Below are 26,144 nucleotides of genomic sequence, written 5' to 3' on the forward strand. Positions count from 1 at the left end.
ACTGTACTGTATGCCTGTTCTATGACATGCTGAACTCTTGCATTGGCTGAATTTTTGTCTTTCGAAAAATATTTTTTTTCAAAGTCACCTTAATATCAGAAGATCATTTTAATTTTGTCCATCTTTCCACTTTTCTATTGCAGTGTTGGCTGTAGTTAAACTTTAAAATGCAGGGACATCACTACGTGACATTTTTTGTGTCTTTTCCCAACAATATCTGGACTGAAAATTACTAAAAAGAGATACACATTTGCAGTTCTTTGTTTAGCTCCTCTGGCTTGTTTTCAGTTTTTTACAGTGTTTTCCAGGCTCTCAGTTTCACCTCCTGCTTTTTTTTTTTTTTTTTGGTTCCCTGAGCTGATGTGGTGTCTTTGATGCTGCAAAAGGGCAAGGTAAAGCATCAAAGGAAAAAAAGGTAAAATACTGTGATAAAAGTGCAGGCATCACCCCAGGGGTTCATGTACTGAAACATCTTTAAAATTCTTCTTAAAACAGTTGGAAGCTGACAGTGTCCTTTTAAGGACAGTTTATGTTAAGAAATCCTGCTTAGTCTTATGAGCAAGTTTTGGCTGAGCACAAGTGCTAATGACTTTGAAATGAAAAACATTTCTAAAGACAAAAATAGCTAGTACTGAAATCTCTCACAGTCATTACTTACAATTTCTGTGTGCTCCCTTGTCCAGATTTATGATTGCTTGTCGTGCCAGCAGAACTTACAACTTTGTGTATTTGTCTTTAATGTTGTAATTAAAATCAGGATGATTTTCATGGGCCCTGAATAATTTGTAATGAGCGTTCTGTCTTTTAAGTGGCCTTACATAAGATGTAATCTTCATTCTCCTAAGCATGCATACACAATTTTCTTAATACTCATTGATATTTTCACCAAGGAATTGTATACCTTTGGGGTTATATCAACCTGATGTGTTTAAGAACAATTTTCCCAGCCTTTCTCAAGAATTTATAATTTAAGTTATCTGGAAGTAAAACACTCCATTTTCTTCTGAGGGGTGCCTTCAAATAGCTTGTCTCCTTTAGCCCTTCTATGAGAGCTAAAGACATGCCCTTTAACAGTCCTTTCTTTCCTCCAGAACATTTCCCCTTTTGCTGCCCACCCACTGGCAACGCATGCTGTGGACCCTGCAGTGGCTCCCCAGCATTTCCAGAGCTAGGCAGTCTGAAGATCAAAACCTCCTTGTTTTCCCTATTTATGGGACATTATGCAGTGTAAGCCCCAAAATCTGATTTCCTTCTAGTTCTCCATATTTACTGGAGAGATGGATGTTCCTTATCACGCAAAGAAAAGGCCAGACCAGCATCACTCACGCACTCAACAGGGCAGAACTGTGTTACAGCAATAGTCAGTGAGGGGTAGTTTTATGGCATGGGTGCAGAGCTGGGTCCTCAAATGTGAATTTCTTCTTACTGGAACACACAGCTATTTTTGAAGCCTAAAATTTCATTAACAGGATTCCTCTATGGATACTTTGTCCTTTTAACTTGTCCTTAAAAACTCTTGTCCTGGGAATATCTCATGTAAGGTGTTTTGAGCTTTGAACCTCTTTGTGCCTTGTAGTATTAAAAACCCAGGGCAGGGAATGTTTATGTAGCACTGAGCACCATGGCAGCACTTAGTAAATAATGAAATAAATCAAAGGCTTTGTTTCTGTTTAAGTATTGTGTTTGCCTTCTGTGGATACAGATCTGGATCCTGCTCAGCAACCTCATTCGGGTGAAACTGGATATTGCGACAATGTTATTCCAGCTCCTTTAATGTATGGCAACTGTACAGACAAAGCACTGCCTAATGAAGAACTCAGAGTCCCCCATCTAAATGCTTTTTAGAAAAGCCAAAATCCATGGAATCTTCACGAAAAATATCCAGCAAGATTCTTAATTTTGATACAAATACACAATTTATGGAGAAAAAGCAAGAAGTGATTATCCAAACCAACAATTGCAGCATACAAGAACCATTAGGTTCCAAATTCACTGCTCCATCCCAGAATTCCAGACATGCACTGAAAATGCCAGGGCTGGGAAGTTACTCTGGCTGCTACAGAGCGGGTGCCCAAGCATATGAGAATCAACATAGAATTAGAAACGTGAAGAAAACCCTCACTATTTAACTGCTTTAAGGCACTGAGCAGAGAAAAATTGGGAAGACCAGAGTCACTGCATTCTATGATCCTGGCCTTCCAGACCACACAGGTGCAGAGGATGTGTGCTGCAGAGAGGAGATGTGAGTTTCCTTCAGAACAGCCTGGAAGCTGCTCAGGAATCCCAGCTCTTGGGACGTGTCTCAGAGAAGTCATTCTGCGGTCGACTGTGCCTTGCTCTTCGTGTGTTTTTAATAGAAGCATTTAAAATAATTCCAAGATTGAGGCGTATACAAGTTAAACTTTGAGTAGAAGATGAAGAACAAATAGAGCCATGCTAAATTGGTTTCTGGTACAGCCTGACAGTATATTCAAGATGCTACCTAATCCCAACTGATCCCATAAAAAGTAATCTCCTACCACCAAGTCAGTCTTAAATTTGTAAGTGAGGTTACTACAGTCTCAGCTTAATTGAATCTCTTTTCTATCAGGAATTGGCAAAGCCAAGAAATTATTTATGGCTAAATTAATCATGTTTTATGTGTGCTATTTGTAATTCTCTATTCTGTTTACAAAATATAAGTAAATATAATCCCTATAAATGTGTAACCATGTAACAATTTATTGTGGAATACTAACACAATATTATTAATTATAATTATATAATAATATTATATGAATCAAAGGATTAATACTATTTGTCCATGACTTCATTAATGCAAAGTAAGCTGTACTAAGCGGCCTTGAGATGGGCCAAAAGATACAAAAGGACAAAATTCAACTCCAACAACCAGCAAACAAGGAGTTAAGATACTATAAACTGAAGCCTCTACAAATCCAGAGTCAAAAACCTCTGCCAATTCTGGAATGGAAATTAAAGCCTGCTTCTACCACCAGGAAGTGACAGCAGCCAGGGGAAAATGGGAAGGGATAAAGGAATGGCGAGGTGAGAGACAGAGGCTAAATGACCATCAGGGTGAAAGATGAATTCACCGTCTTCAAATGAAGGCTGAATGCCCTGTGAGTCCTGATAGTCCATCAGAAGGGGTGAGCTCCAGCAGAGGCTCTCTTGGTCACAGCCATGCAGGAGACCAAGCTGGACAACCTGGGCAGTTTGGGATGTGCAGCTGGAGCCGGAGCAGTGTCTGTGCCTGCTTTGTGCCACAGCCCTGGGCCAGCAAGGGGCTGCAGGCTGCAGAGCAGTGAATTCTGCAGCTTGTGCTCAGAGCAGGAGCAAGACCCATGTGTGCTCAGCAGAGCCCAGCAGGCAGGGCTGGGGCAGGGGCTGAAGGCAGCGTCTGAGCACAAATCTCTGTGCAAGGGGAAAGGCAGATGGCTCTTTGCATGTCTGGGCTGGTGCAAATTCATCAGGCTCTGGGTTTGAACGGGAGCCAGGTACAGCGTACAAGTAACTCCTGTTTGCTGTGCTTGACCTAAATCCAAGTGTTGCTTTGTCAGGTTTTAACCAACACGTGTTCTGTTTGCCTCCTGTGTGGTAATGGTGCTGGAGCCTGGGTGTTAGCACTGGGAACCTGATGATTCAATCACAAAGTATGAGGGCTGTCCTGCAGCAACAGGGAGGAACTGGGGACACAGAGTCTTGCTGTGTGTTTTGTGGTGGTCAAACGTTTCTGTTCACATCAAGAGAATTCTTATCTGGAAAGTTTCAAAGGGCTAAATATAGACCAGCCTCACATGCTAGATGGCAGTGAGGCTCTGCGAGCAGCCCACTTCCCTGCTAACAGTGCTCGTGGGGACATCATGCCATGTTTGTTTGTTTGTTTGTTTATTAAATAGTCGTTTTTCAGGATCGACATCGATCGCAGCCCAGCCCCGCAGCTCCACTGTTTCCCATTCTTTGGCAATGGGCCCCCCAGCAAGAATGCACAGCCAGCACAAGTGCTGGAGCTGCCCCAATCCTTCATCCTCACTCTCACTGGCCTGGGGGAAGACAGGAGTATTACACAAGAGGTCTTGGGGTGGTAAGATAAACATCTGCTATTTGAGACTCTGCCTTAAACCACCACATTGCCATGAATGACATGTTTTCAGTAGCAGGAAGCCAGGAATTACTCAATAGGAAGACTGCAGACTGCCAGCACTTCTGTGACTCCTGCCTCTGGCTGGGGCATGAGGGAAGTCCCCCTGGTAGGATGTGTGAGCACCAGCTCCCACTCACTGCAGATCCCCAGGTCCATGTGGAACAGAGCAAGTGCACTCTACCCACAGATGATCCCAAGGTCCTTTCCTCAGTGGGAGAACAGCCTTGGTGTTGAAGGCAGAGAGGGTGAAGGTGTCATCAGTGAGAAATGAGAAGACTACAGCAAACTGAGATTGTGCTGTATAAATCCACTAGGGTCCCAATCATTGGATGTGAGATTTTTCCAGGCAGTGAAGACAATTTCAAAGATCCACATTTGAACTCTAACCAAACAAGCCATGAAATAAAAAATAAGCAGTAATGAAAAATAAAATCTGCTTACAGGAGATTTCAAGAGGACGTGACAAAAGTGAATTTATGACAACACAGAATAGTCTATACCTATAAGCAATTATCAGCTTTCATTAGGGCAGCACTGCTGCCCTGCTGGGGGGTTTGTTTCCAGGACCCTGAGTGCATTTATAGCCCTTAGGAGCCCAACCTGGGATTCCCATCCCAGCACCTTCCGGCCTGGGAGGACCACGCCTGGCTCTGGAGCATGGCATGGAGGGCACTGCCCATCTGCTGTGCAGAGCACCCTGCTCCCACTGCTTCCTGACATGTAGCTAAAAGAATAAAACCAGAACCATCTCAAAAGCAGAGACTCTATGAATGCTGTCATTCTTGCAAAGCAAAATTAAAATTAGTGCTTCTGCAGAATGATAGACGTGGAATAATATGCCAAAAACTAATTCTTGAAAGAAAGAAAATATGGAAATATGTGCCTCCAGTACCTGAATCAAGGTCTCAGCGTACAATGGCACAGGCAGAGAGGCTGTACAAAATCTTTAGATATTTAACCACTTGTGCATGTTCCTGTGGGAAGGGAAATGACAGATTAGTTTTCCTGTGGAGGATTCATTAGTATGCTGTGATTGGTGAGTCAGTATTTTTAGCTTAGTGATCTCAAGATGTATTGTGGTTAGGCCTCAAAAGTTACCAACTCTGGGTAACAAATTAAAAAGGGGAAAAAATAAAAAGTGTGTTAGGAACAGAAGAGTGATTTTCCAAGCTCTTTCATGAACCATCCTCCTCACTTGTTTAGCATTAAGTGCCTATTAACTCCATTTCAGGAAGGTGGTGATTAAACTGGGTCAAATGGAAGTGATTAGCTTGGATTATCCCTGTCATGGAAAAATTCACTGGAAGATCTAAGAGGGAGGAAATTGCCACACAGATCCCAGCAACGTCTGCTGGAAGGTGGATGGATTTGCTTTTCTCCCTGCAGAAGAGCTTTGGCCCACACAGGATCCCTCTAGATTCCTCAGCCTTGCTTTGAATTGAATTGTTTTAATCTAGGAAAGCTCCTTAGGACTGGTAGGGAAAGCAGCTGTCTCAGCATTGCTCCCACTTGAATGTCACCCCAGGTTCTGGAGACACTGAAGCTACCTTTCCTCAGGGGTCTTTAAGGGATAAAAGCTTTCACTTCTGGTGCTAAAAATTACTAAGGAAATGTTCGGATGGACAAGGAATAATAATAACAACAACAATGACAACAAGAATAAGAATAAGAATAAGAAGAATAATTAGTACCAACATGCCTGTTGAGAGGGCAAACTCTGCAAGGCCAGCAACAGGGCCTAAAATGAAGAAAATAAACCTTGTACTTGTGACTGGATTGAGAATTGGGACGACACAAACCCTGGCAAGCCTCTCCCTCAGCACAGTTATGTGATCCTGACACAGAGAAAGAAGGATTTTGTGACTGCCATGAACACTAAGAAATGGACAGTATTTTATTGCAGGGACTGATACACAGAGTTTCCTGCTGGCCAAGGGGCTGCTTCCTCCTGGTGACATCTCCCAGTGCTCCCTGCAGACCTGGCTCTGCTGCTCTGATTTAATGAGGTTTTCAGCTGACACCATTTCATTGACCCCTCTGCCATAGCCCTTCACCTCTCTCGTGCTGTCACAGAAGTGCCCTGGGGAGACAGGAGAGTGCTCTGTGTGTGCACAAACAAACGTGTCTGTGCACCAACATGTGCCTGTGCTCACAGCTGTGTTCGTTCTATGTCGCGTATAGAAGAAAAGAGGATTATTTATGATCTAATCATGATGTGTTCCCCAAGCAAAACATTCTCTGCTCTGATTTATTGCTCACTTTAGGCCTGCCCCCAAGCATTGTTCTTATATTTGGAGCCAGTCGCATTTTTTTCCCATTTGGAAATGGAAATCCTAAATGTAATGGCATATTTAATGAAAAATACCCCGCCAGTTACTTGGAGGGAGGAGGAATTTTACTTCTCTGTTTTCCTGTTTTGTATTTGTTTTCTTTCTCACCTCTTTTCTTTCATTCTTTCTCTTATCTCTGAAAAAAGGAAGGAAAACCACTGTTTGGAGACAAGGTAGAAGAAATATTTTGTCCTCATTCTCAGTTAAGAGATTAAAAAAGTTCAAAAGTTTTACCCAGAAAAAGTCCACATGAAAAGTACCTGTCATTTTCTGATTAGCACTGTGATACTATTGATCAAAAGTATCCAGCCAACAAACCTGTGTAAATTAAACATGCTTGTGCACTGTATGGAGCCAGCATTTCTTGGCAACTACAAAAGAAATGCTTTTTCTTTTTTAATTCAGAGAGCTTTACAAAGCTTATGCAAGTGGCCTTAGAGCTTGGGTTTCTTTTTATCTCACAAATATCAAAAAAGAGAGGTTCCCCACCCCCTCAGCCTTCTCTTGCTAAAGGACTTCTCGGAGGACCAACAAAATCAAATTAGTTTTGTAGGCTGCACTTAGAAGATAGAGAAGAATGCAGATCTTTAACAAATTGAGCTTTTTTCCCATGTGTTTCTCAGGAGTTTTGATTCAATCAATCTCAGAAGAGTTCTTACACAGTTTGAATAAAAATTCTTTTAAAATCCATTTTTAAACCTTTCTCCCTTCCTCCATTTTTAATTCCTCTCAGTAGCTCAGAATTCCTTTCTGTTTTGAGGCATGAAATCCCTTTAGCTCTATTACCTACACAGCAAAGAAGAACAAAGCAGGAGAGTATGAAAAAGAAAACACCACCCAAGAAAATAATTAAATTTTCTTTTTTCAAAAACCTTATCCAGCATTATGCCATAAGAAAACAACAACAACTACATTTTTACCGAAACATGCACTTTTTCCCTGTCTTGTGGGTCATGTCTATCAAGCAAGAGAGAATCCTGTGCTATTGTGTTTGGTTTCTAAGATGGATACACAAGCTGCCCCGGCTGTAGGCTCCTGGAAAGCTGTCACCAAACAAATGTTGCCATTAAAGTGTTGGTAGGATGACCCTTAGGAAATGCAAAGAGAAAACCCTTTTTTTTTTTCTTTTTTTTTTTTCTTTCTTTTTTTTTTTTTTTTTGTGGGGGGGTTGTTGCGTAGGAAAACCGACTAATAACTAAATCTGGAAGTACAGCTGGGTGCTCTTAAATTAGAAATCTTTAGGAGGTCTCCCACACATCCCTGCAAGTTTGCTAAAGAGTTGTGCATTGCTGCAGATATGTTTCACCTCCTCCAGCTTTTCTGTTTCTTGCTAAGCTTCTCCATGGCTTTAAGCCTCTCTCAGTTAACTCCCCAATGTCTCTCTGGCCAGGGTCTCACTTCTCCATCTCTCCTCCCAATTCTCTTAATTCCTTGGTATGCTTTCAGTCCTGTATCTCAGCTGCTCATGAGGACAGAAAATTGGCTCTGGATTTCTCCCCTTCTCCATCAGCTGCCCCTGTTGTTTATCTCATTAAGAAAGAAAATAAGCTGATCCAGATGTATGAGTAAAAACTGCTTATTTTCTTACCCATTTTCTTGCATCACTCTTCCCTGCAGGCAATTTTATTGTTGTTTTACAACACAGGCTGAAGGTAATTTTCCCACATACAGTGTTGCTTGGCCCTGAATCTGGTGGATTGTCCATTTTCCACTGTTTGCAGCTGAGAATAATTCTTCAGAGAAGATGGTCATACTCCAGTCTGAGATGACCAGCACAGGGTTTGAGCTCTGCCTTGCAAGGACCCAAAAGGCTCTGCAAGGACTCTCCAACTCACACCTAACCCTGGATCTTAAACCCACACAACTTAGATACTTGTAAACAGTGGGATTATCTCACCAGAAAGGTGGGCAGTTTTTCCAGGATCAGTGATTAAATGAGTAAATTGTTAACAATTTGCCAAAGAAGTAGTTCCTCTCTTATTGATGATGCACAAAGCAAATTTATTTTTAAAATGGCAATACCTACCACAGCTACTGTGCAGGCTTTGAGGCTGCTGCACACAAGGAATTATTATTACCACGTTTAGTGGGAGGAAAAGAATAACAAGAAAAGAATAATAATGAATTAGTGTTTCTCAATGCCTTCCTCGCTAAGGCTAAAATGAACCTTGGTCTGAAACTAAAATAAAGCAGAATTCTCGTGCTCATTGTTTCAGGACAGATCCTCAGAAATCAGGTGCTTTGGGCTCAGGGCCTCTAGAGGTCACCAGAACCTAATTAATGAGCAGTGCTAAACCCGTCTGTGAAGTGCAAATTGCTTTGTTTTGATTGGGATTTTCCACCTCTGCGGCTCTGGATCTCCCTTCTCCCGAGGAATCCAGGCTGTCACTCCCCGGGAACAACAGGAAACTCCTGCAAAGCCATTCCCTTCCGGAGAGCCTGGGCTGTGCAGGAGCAGCTCCCTTTTGGGGGACAGGGCACAGCCGCCTAATTGGCTTTTTTCCTCTGCACATCGCTTCGATTTTATCCCGTGTTTCTGGGGTAAATCCCTCCCCGGCACAGCCGGAGCCTCCTGTGCCCCCTGGCAATGTCTTTGCCGCAGCCCTGCCAGCCCAGGGAATTCCTGGGGTGTTACCGAAGTCAGGGGGTGCCAGGTGAATGGAAACCAACTCAAAAGGGAACACGGGCTGAGCCTGCAGCTGGGGGACTTGGCGAGGATGCTTCTGCCTAAATCCCTGCCTTGCAAATTATGATCTGCAAGCACAGGAAAGCCTGTAAAGAGCACGGTTTCCTTCCAGGTCGCCCTGTGCTGTATTTACAGGGAAGGTTTAGAGGAGAGCCGCAATTATGATGAAGTGGTTGTCATGTGGTCAGGGACCTCATCTGCTTCATGCAAGAGCAGAAGGGAAAGCTCAAGTAATTTCCCTGGAACTCCCTCCAGGGTTTAGGAATGAGACAGGCTAGGGAACTCGGTACAGTGGAAGGAGACTGATTATTTCAAGACAGCAAACAGACGCTGATCCTTTCAGGAGAAATTCCTCTGGAGAGAGCAAAGGTGTTTATTTTGGGAGCAGTCAGTGGAACGGAGGCTTGTGGTGTCTCTGGAGAGGGATTTTTCTCTCTGGAAAGCCAGAAGTGTTGAATGCAGGTGAGTGGCCTGTGCCCCAGGATGCTGAGGGTGGTATGGGGGAGCTGCTGCGAGGGGATCCTCACAAAGGGTTTCTCAGCTTTTAGATACAGGACACTGCAGGCCCAGGACGTTTCCTCAGAGTTCAGGGAGTTTTTCTGGATGCAGAGCAGGAGACGAGGCTTTGCCCCTTCAGCAGTCCGTACAGGAGCTCCTGTCTGTGGCCCTCCCTGCCTCAGTGGCAGCAGGTGACTCCCCTGTGCCCTGCTCTGGAGCAGCAGTGATGGGATCTCCCCAAGGGTGTTTGCTGGGATTAGCAGGTGTGTTATTTTTGCGGACTGGAACTGTGACGCTGCAGCTTGGCAGGAGTCCACGTGTCAACTCCTAATCCCAGGCAAAGCCCCTGAGAGGTCAGTAAAACCATAAACAGGTAAGTACCCACCTAAAGGAGGTCAGGATTATATTCCTAGTAGCATACCGTTCCCAGAGAGAAAACACTTATAGCCATGCTTTATTTCCTTCCCTTTCAAAAGATTCACAGAGTTAAGGGCTTCCCTTCTCAGTTCCCTTTCAAGGCAGGATCCTAGAGAAACCTTGCTGTTTCTTCCCCTTTTCCAAATAGCAATCTCATCACAATTTGTTGGTGGCTGCCATCTGTTGCAAGCAGAACACCACCCCTTTTTTCTATTTACAGTGCAATTAACCTTCAGCAAATTAGCTCATGACTGTCAATTAAGGCAACACACCCTTGACTTGCTCCCACCGTGCATTTACGCGGGTGCACCCACGGCTCTGCCAAAGCCCTTTCGGAATCAGGGGAGTAGTTTTTATCCATTCTCTATTATCCCAGCAAATTTGCCAGCCAGGGGAGATGCTTGAGGGGTGGGCTCCAGCAGCCACAGTCCCATGGAAGTAGCTGTGGGGACAGAAGACCTGGCCTTGCCCAGAATCCAGTTACTGCCCTGGAATCAGGATGTGGGGCCATGACTCAGCCAGCTCAGCTCAGCTCAGAGTTGTAGTTGAAGCGCCCAAAGGATGAAGCTGCTGCCAATATATCAGGCTGTGATGTGCTGCAGCCGTGCTTTGGAAGCACACCCTATTTTGCCTAGCACCATCAGGCTTCTGTCCGGATTCCTGTGCCTGGAGGCGCGTGAGGCCAAGGCTTCCTGAGAGCCTCAGACTCCTGATCTGTGCAGATGTGCAGGATGTGTCTGGCTTATCCAGACAACCCCGTGCTTTCTCCAGGCTTGGGGAATCCTCAGGGAGATAAGCAAATTCTCCCAGCTCCAGCACAGCCTGAATATGGGTCAAAAAATGGGCTTTGGCCAGAGGATTCCAGCAGGGTGACCCTGCCTCTGCTTCTCTTCCCACCAGCTCTAACTCCAGGCACAGAGGCAGCAAGAGTGGTAAAGGCTGTAATGTCTTAAAGCAAAGCAGCTTCTTGTTGTTTAATCCTAGATGGTAACTAAGTACCAGCAGCTGCTCACTCACTCACCCACCTCCTGCTTCTGTGGGATGGGGAGGGGAATTGAAAACAGGCAAAACTCGTGCTTTGGGATAAGAACAGTTCAATACTTGAAATAAAGTGAAAAATAACAACAACAATAATAGGAAAAAGAGGGATGAATAAACCACATGACAGACAAGTGATGCACTGTACACTTGTTCACCACCTGCTGACCACTGCCCAGCCTGGCCCTGAGCAGTGGTCAGTCCCTCCCAGCCAAGTCCCCCCAGTTTGGATACTGGACACGACACTCTGTGGTGAGGAATATCCCTTTGGCCAGCTTGGGTCAGCTCTCCTGGCCATGCTCCCTCACAGCTCCCCACTGTCACAGCACGAGGCACTGAAAACTCCTGGATTTAGAATAAGCACTACTTAATACATGGATGTTTTAGTTGGTGCTGTCAGTGCTGTTCTCATACTGAATCCAAAACACAGCACTGTACCTGCTACTGGGAAGAAAATTAGCTCGATTCCAGCCAAAAGCAGGATACAACTGCCAGAGATGATGTCCTGAAGGCAAAAATCTCAGGGCTCCAAGCTGCAGGAGAGCAGCTGCTGCACAGCAGTGCAGATGGCAGGCAGTGCCAGGGAGTACCTGTACTGCTTTTGTTCTGCCATCAGTAGCACCATGGCTCACACTCTCTTACCCAGCTTGGGCATGTCCTGCTGTAGCTCTGGCACTGCCACCTCCTCCTCATGCTGAGAAATATCCCATGGACTGGATCTGGGAGATGACATCAGCTCAGGGACTGGGGGCCTCTTTTCAAACCACAGCACCACCTCCACTCCTCAAAGTTTAAGAGAATTATGATCACTGCTAGTGCTCAACACTCATATTTCTTTGTCACTGAGATTCCTGGGGCACCACACACAGCCATGCTGTTCTGACAAATCCAGGCAGTATTTTTTAATTGCCATCCAATGTAAACCACTTGCGTGCATTTCTTTGGATCCACTAATTTTAAAGGCACAGCTGAAGTAAATAATTAACCTTATTTTGAGCTCAGTCCATGCTTGGATGGGCCAGGTAAGAAAATGTTATCCCTTGATGATGAAAGGGTTAACTAATGTTGTCTCTTATAAAAGAAGAAATTAGTTATAAAATTACATCATCATTAATGCAGTTCTTTGCGTCTCTTTGCATTTCTTCTCTGATTTCTAAGTGCCATATAGGCTGGCAGACTTGGAGGCTTTCAGGGTTTTGCATTCATGTGTGCATCCTAATCTTGAGTGCATAGAGACCTAGATGCATACTATTCCCAGCCTCCTCCTGATTTTCTCAGATGGAAAAATACTTAAGAGTCAGCTTGGATGACACCAGCACTGGGGCCCTGGGCAGCAGCATGCTCTGATCCTGAGGTGTGCATAAACACAGCCTGTGGTGACACAAATAGGTGACAACCACGCAGCACTACCGGGAGGAAAGGCTGAAACAGCCTCTGATGTGATGATGGTGAGCTCAGAACTCTTCACACTCTTCTGGGACAAACATTTCTACCCATATTCAGGACACCCAAAAAGCTGGCAGGGAGGAGTTAGGGATGATCCATCCCAGTTCCAGCCTTACCTTCCATATTGCAGCAGGACCTGGGCAGGGAGGCAGCTGCTCAAGCCCACAACAGAACCAAGAGGCTGCAGCTTCACAGATGATGACACCAGTGTCAAGACTGCACCACGAATTAAATAACAATAAAATGAAAACAAATTATAGTTGATACAGGATAATAAAACTGATGAGTGAACTAAACCATTACACAACTTCTTACATAATTGATTACTAAGTCCTTACTAAGAACATGCAAGAGAAGTGACCAATGCAATTTGCTGGGTTTATGGGCATTATTTGGAAACTCAGGTAGTTCCTTAGAGATCTGTCTCTTGTCATATTTAGTAGCAAAACCTAACCAGACTCCTGCTGCCACAGGAACCATAAATCAAAGTCTCATGATGCTCCCACTCAGCATGAGTGTAAACTTGGTGTAAACCAGAGTGTCAGCTTGCCATGCTGCACTGAGCTGTCACGTGGGGCCCAGGACGAGCAGCTGTCACACTCTCTGTGTGAGGGACAGTGACCTCCAGCAGATGGGCAGGATGGACTCCTGGCCACGCTAATCCTTTTACCTGTGCAGGGTGAATCCGACAAGGATCCCGGCTCTGAGCCCTTGGCATCGAGGGTTTTGGCATCTTATGGGAGGGTGAGTTCCCCCAGTCCCAGGAAGACTGTGGTGGGAAAGCTCATCTATCAAGACGTGGTGGATGTGTAGGTTCTACAGCTGAAGGAGAGGAGCAATGGCACGAGTGGGGCTGATGAGCTTTTCCTAATTTCCAATGAGTCATATAAGGTTAAATAGTCCATCTTCAGTGAATTGGGTCACCAGCAGTGACCTGTTCTGGAAAAGTGGCCTCTGATGGGTGGGCTGTTAAAGAAGTTTTAATTTCCCCTTCCAGGGTGAAGCACAAGTTGATTAGGAACACTAAGACGATTACCTCTGCTTTGCTGTATATCTCAATCATGCCCTAATTAATATTGATTAAAATCTGGCAAAGGCAGCTTAAAGCACCTGAAGGGGTTTTATCTTCAGTTACTTCTTCACCCAAAACTTACAGCTCTTAAACTGCACAGTACAGTCTGATTGTTACAGATCCAGCTGTATCTGTGATGGCTGGAGCCTCATCCTACAAACTTCATCTTTGGTCCAGCTCATTAAGGAAGGATTTGGCATGGCAGCTCTTAGCTCAGGGTCCCTGGTTGTTTATGTGAGATTCCAAGACTACAGGCTGTGAGTCCCCAGGGGGTTCAAACTCGGTGCCTCTGCCCATGTACTGGGCACTGGTGAGACCACACCTCAAAACTTGTGCCCAGTTCTGGGCCCCTCAGCTCAGGAGGGACATTGAGGGGCAGGAATGGGCCCAGAGAAAGGCAGAAGGGCTGGGGAAGGGTCTGGAGCACAAGTCCTATGAGGTGAGGCTGAGTGAGTTGGGAATGTTTTGCATGGAGAAAAGGAAGCTCAGGAATGACCTTATTGCTCTCTACAACTCCCTGACAGGGAAAGTGTGGCCAGGTGGGGACTGGTCTCTTCTCCCAGGGAACCAGTGACAGACGAGAGGACATAAAGCTGCTCCAGGGGAGCAGGGTTTAGGTTGGACATTAGGAAGGATTTCTTCACAGGAGGTATGATTAGATATTGGAATGGGATGCGCAGGGAGGTGCAGTTATTGTCCCTGGAGATGTTTATGGAAAGACTGGAGGTGATAGTGCCCTGGTCTGGGTGACACGGTGGTGTTCAGTCATAGGTTGGAATCGATACCTCAGATGTCTTTTCCAGATAATCCAATCTGTGACTGTATGAAGAAAGCCCTGGAAAAGTGGAGCCCGGAACTCTGAGCCCCGCCTCCACCCCTTTCCTCCCTGGGCCCTGGCAGTGTGTCAAGGAGCACTTTAAGACAGAGAGAAGTGGGGCCTGGAACACCGGGATGGGAACAGCTCCGGGATGAGCACTGCCCCGGGATGGGAACAGCCCCGGGATGGGAACAGCCCCGGGATGAGCACTGCCCCGGGATGGGAACAGCTCCGGGATGGGAACAGCCCCGGGATGGGAACAGCCCCGGGATGGGAACAGCTCCGGGATGAGCACTGCCCCGGGATGAGCACTGCCCCGGGATGGGAACAGCCCCGGGATGGGAACAGCTCCGGGATGGGAACAGCCCCGGGATGGGAACAGCCCCGGGATGAGCACTGCCCCGGGATGAGCACTGCCCCGGGATGGGAACAGCCCCGGGATGGGAACAGCTCCGGGATGGGAACAGCCCCGGGATGGGAACAGCCCCGGGATGAGCACTGCCCCGGGATGAGCACTGCCCCGGGATGGGAACAGCCCTAGGATGGGAACAGCCCCGGGATGGGAACAGCCCCGGGATGGGAACAGCCCCGGGATGGGAACAGCTCCGGGATGAGCACTGCCCCGGGATGGGAACAGCCCCGGGGTGGGAACAGCCCCGGGATGGGAACAGCTCCGGGATGGGAACAGCTCCGGGATAGGAACAGCCCCGGGATGGGAACAGCTCCGGGATGAGCACTGCCCCGGGGTGGGAACAGCTCCGGGATGGGAACAGCTCCGGGATGGGAACAGCCCCGGGATGGGAACAGCTCCGGGATGGGAACAGCTCCGGGATGGGAACAGCTCCGGGATGGGAACAGCCCCCGCTCCCGCTGCCGCTGCCGCTGCCGCCCGGATGGAAGGGAAGGAGCGAAGGGAAACCAGCGTCTCTCCTCGCGGGCCTGCGAGACAGCAACACTACTATGGAATACTTTTAATTATCTATTTTCTACTTTTGTATAAATATAACGTATAGGTTTATATTGTCCGCTATTGAAACACATGCTGAGTGTTTCAGACTGGAGTTTGTTTACCGCTGCTCCCAGTGTTGCAAAATCGAGACGTGAGAATCCGGAAAGCTTGGCGAGCGCGGCTTTCATTTGTTTTTCTTAACGCGGCAAATGTACCGACTTGCATTCCACGGTGGCATCCAAGTTCCAGCTCCGTTTGTCCCGCTCCTGGTTGTCCCGATCCCGTTTGTTTATCCCGATCCCGTTTGTTTATCCCGATCCCGTTGGTGCCGCTCCCAGGATCCCCGCCGTGCCTCCCTCACGGTGCCCGCTCCTTCCCGCGTGACGTCACCGCGCCGGAACAGCCTCGGCGCGCCCGTGACGTCAGCGCTTCCTTCTTTCCCGGGGAGGCCGGAGCGAGGTAGGAGCTGGGCGGCCGCGATCCCGGTCCCGACCGCGAATCCGCCGCCATCCGCGCCCGGGCGGCCGCGGGAAGGGGCAGGGCGGGGACGGGGCAGGGATGGCGTGTCGCTGAGCGTGTCGCGGGTGTCGCTGAGATGTCCCCGTGCCCCCGCAGGGCGCCATGGGCCGCGTCATCCGCGGGCAGAGGAAAGGCGCAGGGTCCGTGTTCCGCGCCCACGTCAAGCACAGGAAGGGCCCGGCCAAGCTGCGCGCCGTGGACTTCGCCGAGCGGCACGGGTACATCAAGGGCATCGTCAAGGTACGGGCGGCCGCGGGTCCCCTGCTCGGGGGGACATTTGGCACCGCGTCCCCGGGGGTGGCCGAGCCTCCTGCGCTGCCAGCAGTGCCCACAGCCCTTTGGCTGACCCTTATCCCGTCTGTTCCTCGTCCAGCTTTCTCTGTTCGTAAATAGAGCACAATCCTTGAAAAGTTTAACTCTTTTAGTTATAAGAACATCTCAACAGAGAGGGCACCCTTAGCCAGCAGCAGGATTTTCTGCTGGAGTTTTGCTAAGAGTAGCAGTACCAGCGTGGTTTTATGTTGCCTAAGAATTCCCTGTACATGAAATATGGTTGGGGAGTTTGCCATGTAGTTGATTGCATATTAAAAAAAAAAAACAAAAAATCCTTTGGAAATGCCAAATGATCTCCATCATTTTTGCCTTGAGCAGTAGGAGCAAGGCAGTACCTGTATTTGGGTGTGATAGTGGTTCAGAGGTGCTGCAGGTGCTTTTTGGGGTGTCAGGGACTGTAGAGTGCAAACAGTGCTACTGGTTGGATTCTCTGAGCAGCCCTCCAGCGTTTTACAGCACGGGCATGTTCAGGATGTAGAGAGAATCTTCTTCACCCTCACCTAATTAAGGTGAGAGAAGGTAGGTAGCAAGGCTTGACTTGAACTTGGTAATACATAGGGCATTTGGCCAACAGGGCTGAGAAAACATCAGTAATGGACACCAACAGTTTATGGGCTGTCCTGGAAGACAGACACATCTTAGAGATGTGTCAGAGTCACTTTGTCTGTGGTCTGTAAACACATGGTTGGGTATTTTAATCCCAGTGTGCTTCAGGAACAGAATGGACATGTTTTGCCAAGTGTAAAAGAAACAACAAGTCTGTGCTTCTTCATTTAGGAGCTTCAAAAACTATCTGTTTGCAGAATGTTAAAAATGCTTCAATCCCAAGGAAACACATGGAGAAGTCACTGCCTGTGTCCACCTCTGTCTCTGTCCAAAGGTGGCTGGGCAAATAGAAAGTGGATTTCTTAGCATGGAGATACCTGCAGAATGTCAGGAATAAAACTCTTCAGACAGGATTAGCTGCACTCTTAACCGGACATTATTTTGTGATCGATGAACGATTTGGTTTGGAAGGGAACTTAGAGCTCATCCAGTTCTAATTCCTTTGTCATTGGTAGAGACACCTTCCACTATCCCTGGTTGCGCCAAGCCCTGTCCAGCCTGGCTGTGAACACTTCCAGGGATGGGGCCCCTGTGGCAGGGCCTCACCACCCTCACAGGGAGGACTTCTCTGGTAGGATGGGGTGTAGGTACTGGAGCTTATATCAGATTGAATCTTCAGCTCCCTCACGCTGAGGGAAACCCAGATCGCCCTGAGAAGTGTCTTGCTCAGAATCATCCCAGAGTAACCATTCCCCAGTTCTCAAAGCTCTGGATTCCTGCAGAGCCCCTGGCAGAGGCCATGTCCTGCCCTAAAGCAGCTCTGCATTCCCACAGGACATCATCCATGACCCCGGGCGGGGTGCTCCGCTGGCCAAGATCGCCTTCCGTGACCCGTACCGGTTCAAGAAGCGCACGGAGCTGTTCATCGCTGCCGAGGGCATCCACACCGGGCAGTTTGTGTACTGTGGCAAGAAAGGTGGGGCTGGGCTGGGCTGGGCTGGGCTGGACAGGGCAGGGCAGGGCAGGGCAGTGGGGTCCCAGCTCCTGCACTTTGGGATGCTGGAGTGCAGGACCCTGCTGCTGCCGCAGGGTCTGTGGTGCCACGCTCCCGTGCTGAGCAGGGCTGTTAACCCAGCCCAGGGCCCTGAGTGAGGCTGTGGCTGCTCTCTTGCTCTTTGCAGCCCAGCTGAACATCGGGAATGTTCTGCCCGTGGGCACCATGCCCGAGGGCACCATCGTGTGCTGCCTGGAGGAGAAGCCCGGTGACCGCGGGAAGCTGGCGCGTGCCTCCGGGAACTACGCCACCGTCATCTCCCACAACCCTGAAACCAAGAAAACCAGGGTGAAGCTGCCCTCAGGCTCCAAGAAAGTAATTTCTTCTGCAAACAGGGCTGTTGTGGGTAAGGAACAATCACTGTGAACTTGTCACTGGGCTTCTTGTCACTGAATCTTCCAAACAAGGCCCCTGTTTTAATAATCATCTTGAAAAGAGTGTCATGTGCAGGCTGGACAGTCTGTGCTCAGGTGCTTGGCTCGTGTTTTACACCTGAATTACTTTTGCATGTTGCTAACCTGAATTTGGAGAAGTTTTGACTTAGTGAGAGGACAGGAAAGTAGCTGCTTATTGTCCTCAGGCTGTAGTGGAATTGCTCAGCCTGTAAAACCTGCAGTCCTTGGGGAAGGACTTACATGGAAAAAGCCATTTTGATTTCCTGCTTTTGGTACACTGAGGGAGCCTGTTGGTGGTGTCAGGTGGGTGGAGTGTTCTGGGAGGTCTGACAGGCAATGACAAAACCACTGCCAAGAAGCAGAGGCTGCACCAGGTTTGTTGTGCACCTGTGACAGCTGAGATGGCTGCTGGTGACACTTGCCTGCCTCTGCATGGAAGACACCAAGGTGAGTAATCTGGTGTGTTACTCCAGTAAAATTGACTCAGGAAATCATGAAACAAGTAGGTATAGGACCTCAAAGTTCTTCAAATTAATACTTCACTTGAAAAACTTGATGTTGCTCAGGAAATTGTAGCATTAGAACTGATGTCACTGTTGGTGTTGGCTTTCTTTTTTACTGGTGTGTACTCTATTTGGGTGTCACCATTCCTGCCATTCCCTGCAGGAATCGTGGCTGGTGGAGGCCGTATTGACAAGCCCATCCTGAAGGCCGGCCGTGCCTACCACAAGTACAAGGCCAAGAGGAACTGCTGGCCACGTGTCCGTGGTGTGGCCATGAACGTGAGTCTGTCATCCCTGTCCCCTCTGACAGCTGAGAAAAGATGAGTGGGATTATTGGGATGAGCCTGGCATGTATCTGGGAGGGAAGCTTCCCAGATAAATGTGCAGCCACAGGGTGAATTAGCAGCACTTGATGGTGACTGCACCACGTGAAAAGTGAAGTAGTTATTTCTTTGTTCCCTTTAATCTGTTTATTTCTGTTGACCGTCAGTTTCTGTGGTTACATTGGTGTCTTGCTTTCCCCCTGCACAGCCCGTGGAGCATCCCTTCGGAGGAGGCAACCACCAGCACATCGGGAAGCCCTCGACCATCCGCAGGGACGCTCCCGCGGGACGCAAGGTCGGGCTCATCGCCGCGCGCCGCACGGGGCGGCTGCGGGGCACAAAGACTGTGCAGGAGAAGGAGAACTGAGCTCCCACCTTGGGGGCCACACAATAAATTTGTACAACAGAGCTGGTGTAGAGTTCGTGGTATCTGCTGCTGCAGTGGGGGTAATTCTGGGATAATGTTCATGGGAAGTTGTGAGTGGAGATTGGAGGTTTTTTTCCCCTTGCCTTGGAGAGCAAGGATTCTCTCAGACAGCTGTAAGCTGGTCCTGCAGGCTGGAGTAACACTGCTGTGGGTGCTCTTGTGCCCTGGTGTGATGTTCATGTTGGCCTGGTTCTGTGGAAGCTGAGGCCTAACAAAGCAATCAAGTAATCCTGTGGTTAAACTTGGGAATCTGGCTCAAAGGATGCTCAATTTTCTAAGTTCTTAACCTCTAACAGTGGTTTTCCATTTTTATCTTTCAGGGGTGGGGGGGAAGCTTGAGAGTTGCAGAACTTAAGGAAGTATTTCAGCTGCTCTCACTGCGAGGTCTGGGCTTCATTTTGGAACTGTTAAGCTCAAGCCAAAAGAAAGGTGCCTAAAAATTCAAGGTATCATACAGACTGCCCCCTCTACTCGTCAGTTTTTGGGAAGGGCAGACAGCTTCAAACATCTCCCCTTTGCAGGTTGGTCGTGATGGGATATTCCAAGGTGCTGCAGTAATGTGGGCAGTAGCACTAACTACATGAGGAAGCTGTGTTCTCATAAGAACAGCTGTCCTGTGAAAAGCCAGCAAAGTGGCTACATTTACAGCTTTTCTGAACTGCCTTAGGAGGGAAAAGTCAATGAAAGCAGGTGGGGCTCAACTTTGTGTGAGAGCACACCCAAAGTCGGGGCTCCTGTCCATCTGCAGCAGCTCTGGCTGTGCTGGAGGGTTCTGTGCCCAGGGCCAGCCTTCCATGTACGGGTATGACTTGCATTGATGGGAAGCCAGTGGAATGCAAAGAGGAAAAGTTCCTACACCCACCCACAAAACCAGTGCTGGAGCTGACCATTCGTGTCTGGGGGGGAAAGGTGATTTAAACACCCCAAACCACACCTTGAAGAAAGGCTTCAGATCCCACTGGGGAGAAAAAGCAAGGCAAGGGAAGTTTTGTTTGTTTGTATTGCTCCAATTCCATCAAAGTGAAGTTCACATCTGTTCTTGCCATGAGGTCAGGAGCTCTTGGGGGGTGCGTGTGCTCTCCTGCCAGGACCCAAAGTGTAACACTCCTCCCAAGCACCATCAGAAGAGCAGCTGAAGTATTTTGTGTTCCACAATAATTTGCATTAAATGCACTTCAAGGATTCAAAGAAAACCATGGTTTCCAGCCACGTTTGTGTGTGTTGACCCTGTGCATTTTCTTGGGAAGGGGGAGATGGCTGCTGTTCCTCGGCTGTTCTCCTTTTCCAGGCTCTGACAGTGCCCATGGGTGCTCACAGCCGCAGGCTCAGTGCACCAAGCCAAGAGTTGGGAGTAATTAACACAAATTACTACAAATAAATAAGTACTGAATTCATGGTTTAATGCAGCTCCAAACACATTGAATGTAAACATAAAGGATGCAATGCCAGAAGTCTCTAAATTAACACAGTAGTGTGAGGATTTCAAAGGTTCTTCTCCCTTCACCAAACTCCAGTTGCAACTACTATTCCAGTCTTGTGTTATCAAAATGAACATGGAACGTAAAAAAGCCACCATGATCCTGGCAAATGAGTAGAAGACTCAAGGGGCAAAATGCTCTTCCAGCCCCAACACCACCAGTGCTAAAAGTGTGAAAGGAAACATGAAGGAAGAGGGAGTAAGATAAAGCAAATAAAAAAATGAAATGCTATAAAGAAAGCAACCTTGAATGAAAAATTCAAGTAAACTGAAATACATTTTCCAAACCAAAGGTCTAACTTAAGCTGTAGAATAGAGGCCAACTCCAGCAGTTCACATGACAGGAGAAGTTAAGACAATTAACAATGCAATAAAAATAAAAAAATATACAGGTGAGTTCCTAACAAGCTTAACTTCAGGCTGGGAGGATCTGTGAAAGCACAGAACAGAAGAAAATGAAAATGGGGCTGAGGTTAAGCCAGCCCTGTCCTCTGCGTGGGCTGAGCATCAGGCAGCAGGTTCAGCTGGGCAGGGCAGAGGCTCCCTCTGAACCTGCACTGCAGAAATCAGAAACAGCAGGCCAGGGACAACAGAGGAGCAGGAGCTGAGGAGCTGCTGACCACAGGAAAGCACAAACCTGGCTGTGAGGAGGGCAGGTGTCCTGGCTCCACTGAAGCAGCTCCAAAACAAAAACCCTTTCAAATGTAAATGAAGCAAAATAAATGCAAACCATGTTCAGTAGAAAAGAGCACACTGCTCCTTCTGTGGTCTTGCCCTCCTTCTACCCCCACAACTCATTGTACAGAACCATAGTCTTGGTTTGGGGTTGAAAGGACCTCAAGGATCATCTAGTTCCATCCCCCCTGCTGTGGGAGTAATTATGTAATGTGTTGTAATTATGCTTTAATTGTGTATCATAACCGGCAACCTCCTGCTCAAACCATTTTAGCAGTGTGACAGAATACCCAGTTGATTTGCTTTTATGGTTTATATCCAGGATACTTCACTTTGTGGAGGATCATCTCAATTCCCAATCCTAATACTGTACAGAAGGCATGAACTGTTATAGATACAAACTTAAAAACCAAAGCCATGCTCATTAGTAAAACAATAATAATGATGATTACTATTATATTATTAACCCCATCACATAAAGAGTAGCACAGCTACAGAATTCTTGAAATGAAGAAAACTCTTTCAAAGAAAGAAATGTTCCTGCAGAATTTTCAGAGGTCATTTCCAGTATAAGGCTTTGCTTGCTGAAAGAAAAAAAAAGATACATACCAGTGAAGCACTAAATCTTTCCTTTAGAAGGACTTCAAATTTCCATCTACTGAAAGACCAAACAGTATTTTCTTTATACTGTTTTAAGGGTCTGTTGAGAAGCACCAAGTGCTACCTAAACATCGCCAGGTATCACAAATTCCTTCACAGTACCAGAACCCTCATTAACATCACTATCCCTTTTCAGGCCCTCCATAGAAGCAACTCTTCACCCGGAGGGTCACTGCCCCGGGGCTTTCCACAGCACCATCTCCCATCCTGACTGCCCAGCCTCGAGAAATCAGAAAGGAGGAGCAGATCTGGAGGATCCACAGCCTGGACACACTGGTACAGGCAGGGAAGAACTGCAGAGGGAGATGCAAGGAAACAATGTGAGGTAAAAAACGGCCAGAGCAAACCCATGCAGGGAGTTTCTGTGAAAAGGAGAGGGAAACAAGCTCCAGCAACAAGATAATGATCCTGACTGTTAAGCTGAAGTTACCAGGTAAGTATCTATTATATCCAAGGGAAATACTTTGGGCTGTATTTTCAGCTAATGTAAAAACCACAGGAGCCCAAAGTCTAAAAGGTTTCAGGGAGTCGGGTGATCAATAAATCATTACAGCCTCCACAGAACTTAAATTAAAAAATGGCTTTTTTCGTCTTGTGGCATTAACAAATTCTCAGAGAGAAATGTGAGAACAGAAACATTTGTGGGAGTTGTTTTACATTTTTGCTGTCTTCATCAAAAGCTTTCTTCTCCCACTTTACAGCTACCCCCCACCCCAATGATCTGTTGGGATACATCCAAAATGTACCCTAAATTCTCAGTTTTGCCACCACATCGATGTCCAGAGAATTCACACTCATGGCCACTCAGATGGGTGACATGGACTGAACAGACCAAGGATAAACTCAGGTGTTACAGAATCACAGAACTGTCAGGGCTGGAGGGAGCTCTGGAGATCACCCAGTCCATCCCAAGGCAGGGTCACCTGGAGCAGGTGACACAGGAATGCATCCAGGTGGAGACATTTGGAATGTCTCCAGAGAGGGAGGCTCTACAGCTGTTCCAGAGCTCTGCCACCTTCACTGTAGTTCTTCCTCATGCCAAGCTGGAACCTCTGTGTCACCTGCTTCCATAATGTCTTTTTTTAATTGTTTTTTTATTTAATGTTAATACCACAAATTCCCAGGATTTTGCCACTGTTTTCCACTTTCTTTTACATATCTTCAAGAGCAAACTTGGGGGCCAGGTTTCCGCTAGCTCTCCATTGCACCCACCTCACATTCCTTTGGGAGATGGCTCTTGCCCTGGCAGAGCAAAGCAAGGGGCACGTGGCAGGCACAGGGGTCACAGCAGCTCCCCAGCAGCTGCACCAGCTCCTCTTGGCCTGGAATGTGACAGGACACTTGTCCCTGGAGCAGCTGCCACTCCCAGAGCCTCTGGTCCTCACAGACACCAAGGTGACGCCAGGGGCATTCCCGGCTTGTCTCCAGCCACTGCAGCACCATCAAAATAGTCTGTGGGTGCTACAGGAGGTGCAAAGGCAGCAGCAAACCTGGCTCAACTCAAGGACACCCCAGTGTTATTTCCCTGTCTTCATCACAGTGATTCTCCTCCACCAACAACTTGGTTATATTGTATTTAATAAATTCAACACAAGAGGCCTCCACTAGCCCGTTCTTCAATTAAGTCCACATTTTATTTATGGTTTGCTGTTGGTACTTCAATCAGATTTATATATACATAATCTAAAACCTACATCAAAACCATGTTGACTGCTCTGAAGACCGAGAGAAGTGACACGATTGAAGTTTTCTTCCACAGCTCTATGGTAAGTCTACATTCCCACAGCAGGTTTTTGGTTCAGGTTGCAGAAGTGTTCAGAAAGCCAATGCCAGGTCTCAGACTCGGAGTGGGAGGGTTACAGTTCTCTTTCAGCATTTCAGTCTTACACACAACCACAGTAGCAATCAGTAACATTTTTTTTTTTATTCTTGATAAACACCTGGGTTGATCTGCAGAATCCTGGCTTTTCATATTCCCACATGTCTCCCTTCCTAAACCCTCACTGACACAGCTGGAAAACCAAGTCCCTCCCTGCAATTGCTGTGTTATTTGAACATTAATTGTGAGAGGATTTGATGCTACTTCACAAAGGAGGCAGCGCGAGAGGCTGAGGAGAAAGCACGAGTCCTCACGGTGCCACCCGAAAAACGCCAGTTCCTTCACTTGGATGCAAACACAGGTACCTCAAACGATTCCATTTATCCCCAGGGAGGCAGGGACTGCCCCTGCCTGCCCAGCAAACAGCCCCACCAGGGATTTGTGCACCTTGGCCTGGCCCAGGACAGCTCTCACACACCGGGAGCCACTCCCGGCAGAGCCACCGGCAATGAACGACAAGAGGTAGAAAGAATTCACAGAAGCAGCTTGCGAAGGCCCTCGCTCAGCCCACTCCCTGTCTTTATTTGCTCAGAGGATTAGACTTGGTACAGATCTTAGAGAAGAAGAAGAATAGAAAATGCTTTACATGCTACTTAATCTGAAGTTCCTGCTGGGAAGGGTTCCTGGTGCCCGGGGAGCCCTGTGGCTCAGGACAGGTCCCACCGGGAAGGCTCCCGAGCCGCTGCCACAGGGCTGTGCGGGGCCAGGCACGGCACATTTCCAGTTCCCCAGGGGTTTCACACAGCACAACCTCTCCCTCCAGCAAAATATTCCCATTTCTGCTATTTCACCTGTCCTTAGTCATGCACAGGGCAGGCAGATAGAATTGGTGAGTATCAGTAAGTCCTGAAGAACTAATCTTCACATTTCTAAGCTTTGGAATTTGCTTCCAGAAGACCTTCTGAGGACTTTAAAGCACCTACCAGATATTTAAATACAATCAAGTATATTAAGTGTCCAAATTTTCCATCAGCCTTCTTTTCCAGAGTAGATTCCAGCAAAACCTACTGGTTTTATTCACCTGTAGAATAATGGTTCAATATAGAAAATGAAGGGAAAAAATACCCCAAACAACAACCAACCAAAGAAACCCAATAAGCTACAAGCTATTAGAATTCCAGACTGCCATCAGTAGCACAAAGCTTTCCTATCCCACATAAATGAGAAGATTTAGGAGATGACAAAGCCCACCTGGTCAAGGCTGTGGCTGCTGCTACTGCACTGTGAAAGGCTCCAGGCTGCCTGGCAAATGTGGGTTTTTTTTGGGGTTGTTTCTTGCAGCAGCAAACAGCAGGACAGCAGGTATAGGTAAAAACAGGAGGTAAACGACCATCATGGCAAGTGAAGGGATTTGATTCCAAGAAAATACAAAAATATTGAATATAAAAATGATCCTTGCAATCCAGAGTGAAAAACTCTGTAAGAAAGAATCACAAGAAATGATGGACAGGAATTTAAGAGTGAGGGACAAGAACTGAGCAGCATTTCAATAAATAAAGCTACAAAAAAGGCCAATACCTTTAAAAGCTGCACCTACAGAGGTATCACTACAGCAAAGGAACAGAAACTGCTCACTTAATGGCTCAGGTGAAACCATACTTGGAAAGCATTCATCCAGCCCTGGGCATTGTATGAAAACAGCAACAGCACATCACCACGACAGAAATGTGGATCAGGGAACAGCTCATAGGGGAAAACCAAACATTTAAAGATTTTGCTCTGGACTAAAGGGGACATCACTGCAAACGCAGACTGTGCAGCTCACACCACTTTGGGCAAAATACACCAACTTACTGGAATAGCAGTTGCAAATTAAGAACAAAAATTAACATTATCAGACATTTTGAATACTATAGAAACAGAGAGGGGAATGATCTTATTTTCCTGCACTGGATGTTTTGCTATGGTTACATTGTGGATGAAGTCATAGAACCTTTTTCCTCTTGTTTACATTACTTA

The 26,144-nt window shown here is 47.1% G+C and overlaps 1 protein-coding gene across 1 annotated transcript; it reads left to right on the forward strand.

Moving 5' to 3' along the window:
• Window positions 1–14,554: 14,554 nt before the first annotated feature.
• On the forward strand, window positions 14,555–19,475 carry RPL8 (ribosomal protein L8). The gene is made up of 7 exons (XM_023923722.2): window positions 14,555–14,622; window positions 14,777–15,853; window positions 16,010–16,153; window positions 17,627–17,768; window positions 17,974–18,192; window positions 18,908–19,023; window positions 19,276–19,475. Exons 3-7 carry the CDS (start codon window positions 16,016–16,018, stop codon window positions 19,432–19,434), a joined length of 774 nt encoding a protein of 257 aa, XP_023779490.1. The 5' UTR covers window positions 14,555–14,622; window positions 14,777–15,853; window positions 16,010–16,015; the 3' UTR covers window positions 19,435–19,475.
• Window positions 19,476–26,144: the final 6,669 nt, after the last annotated feature.

Source organism: Cyanistes caeruleus, chromosome 3, assembly GCF_971803275.1.
Source record: "Cyanistes caeruleus chromosome 3, bCyaCae1.hap1.1, whole genome shotgun sequence".
Classification (NCBI taxonomy): Eukaryota; Metazoa; Chordata; class Aves; order Passeriformes; family Paridae; genus Cyanistes; species Cyanistes caeruleus.

Excerpts from the sequence above, each read along its gene's own strand:
- RPL8 (XM_023923722.2), top strand. The coding sequence starts at position 16,016 with ATGGGCCGCGTCATCCGCGGGCAGAGGAAAGGCGCAGGGTCCGTGTTC. Across the intron at positions 17,769-17,973 it reads TGTGTACTGTGGCAAGAAAG|CCCAGCTGAACATCGGGAAT; the intron begins GTGGGGCTGGGC and ends TGCTCTTTGCAG. Across the intron at positions 18,193-18,907 it reads TGCAAACAGGGCTGTTGTGG|GAATCGTGGCTGGTGGAGGC; the intron begins GTAAGGAACAAT and ends CATTCCCTGCAG.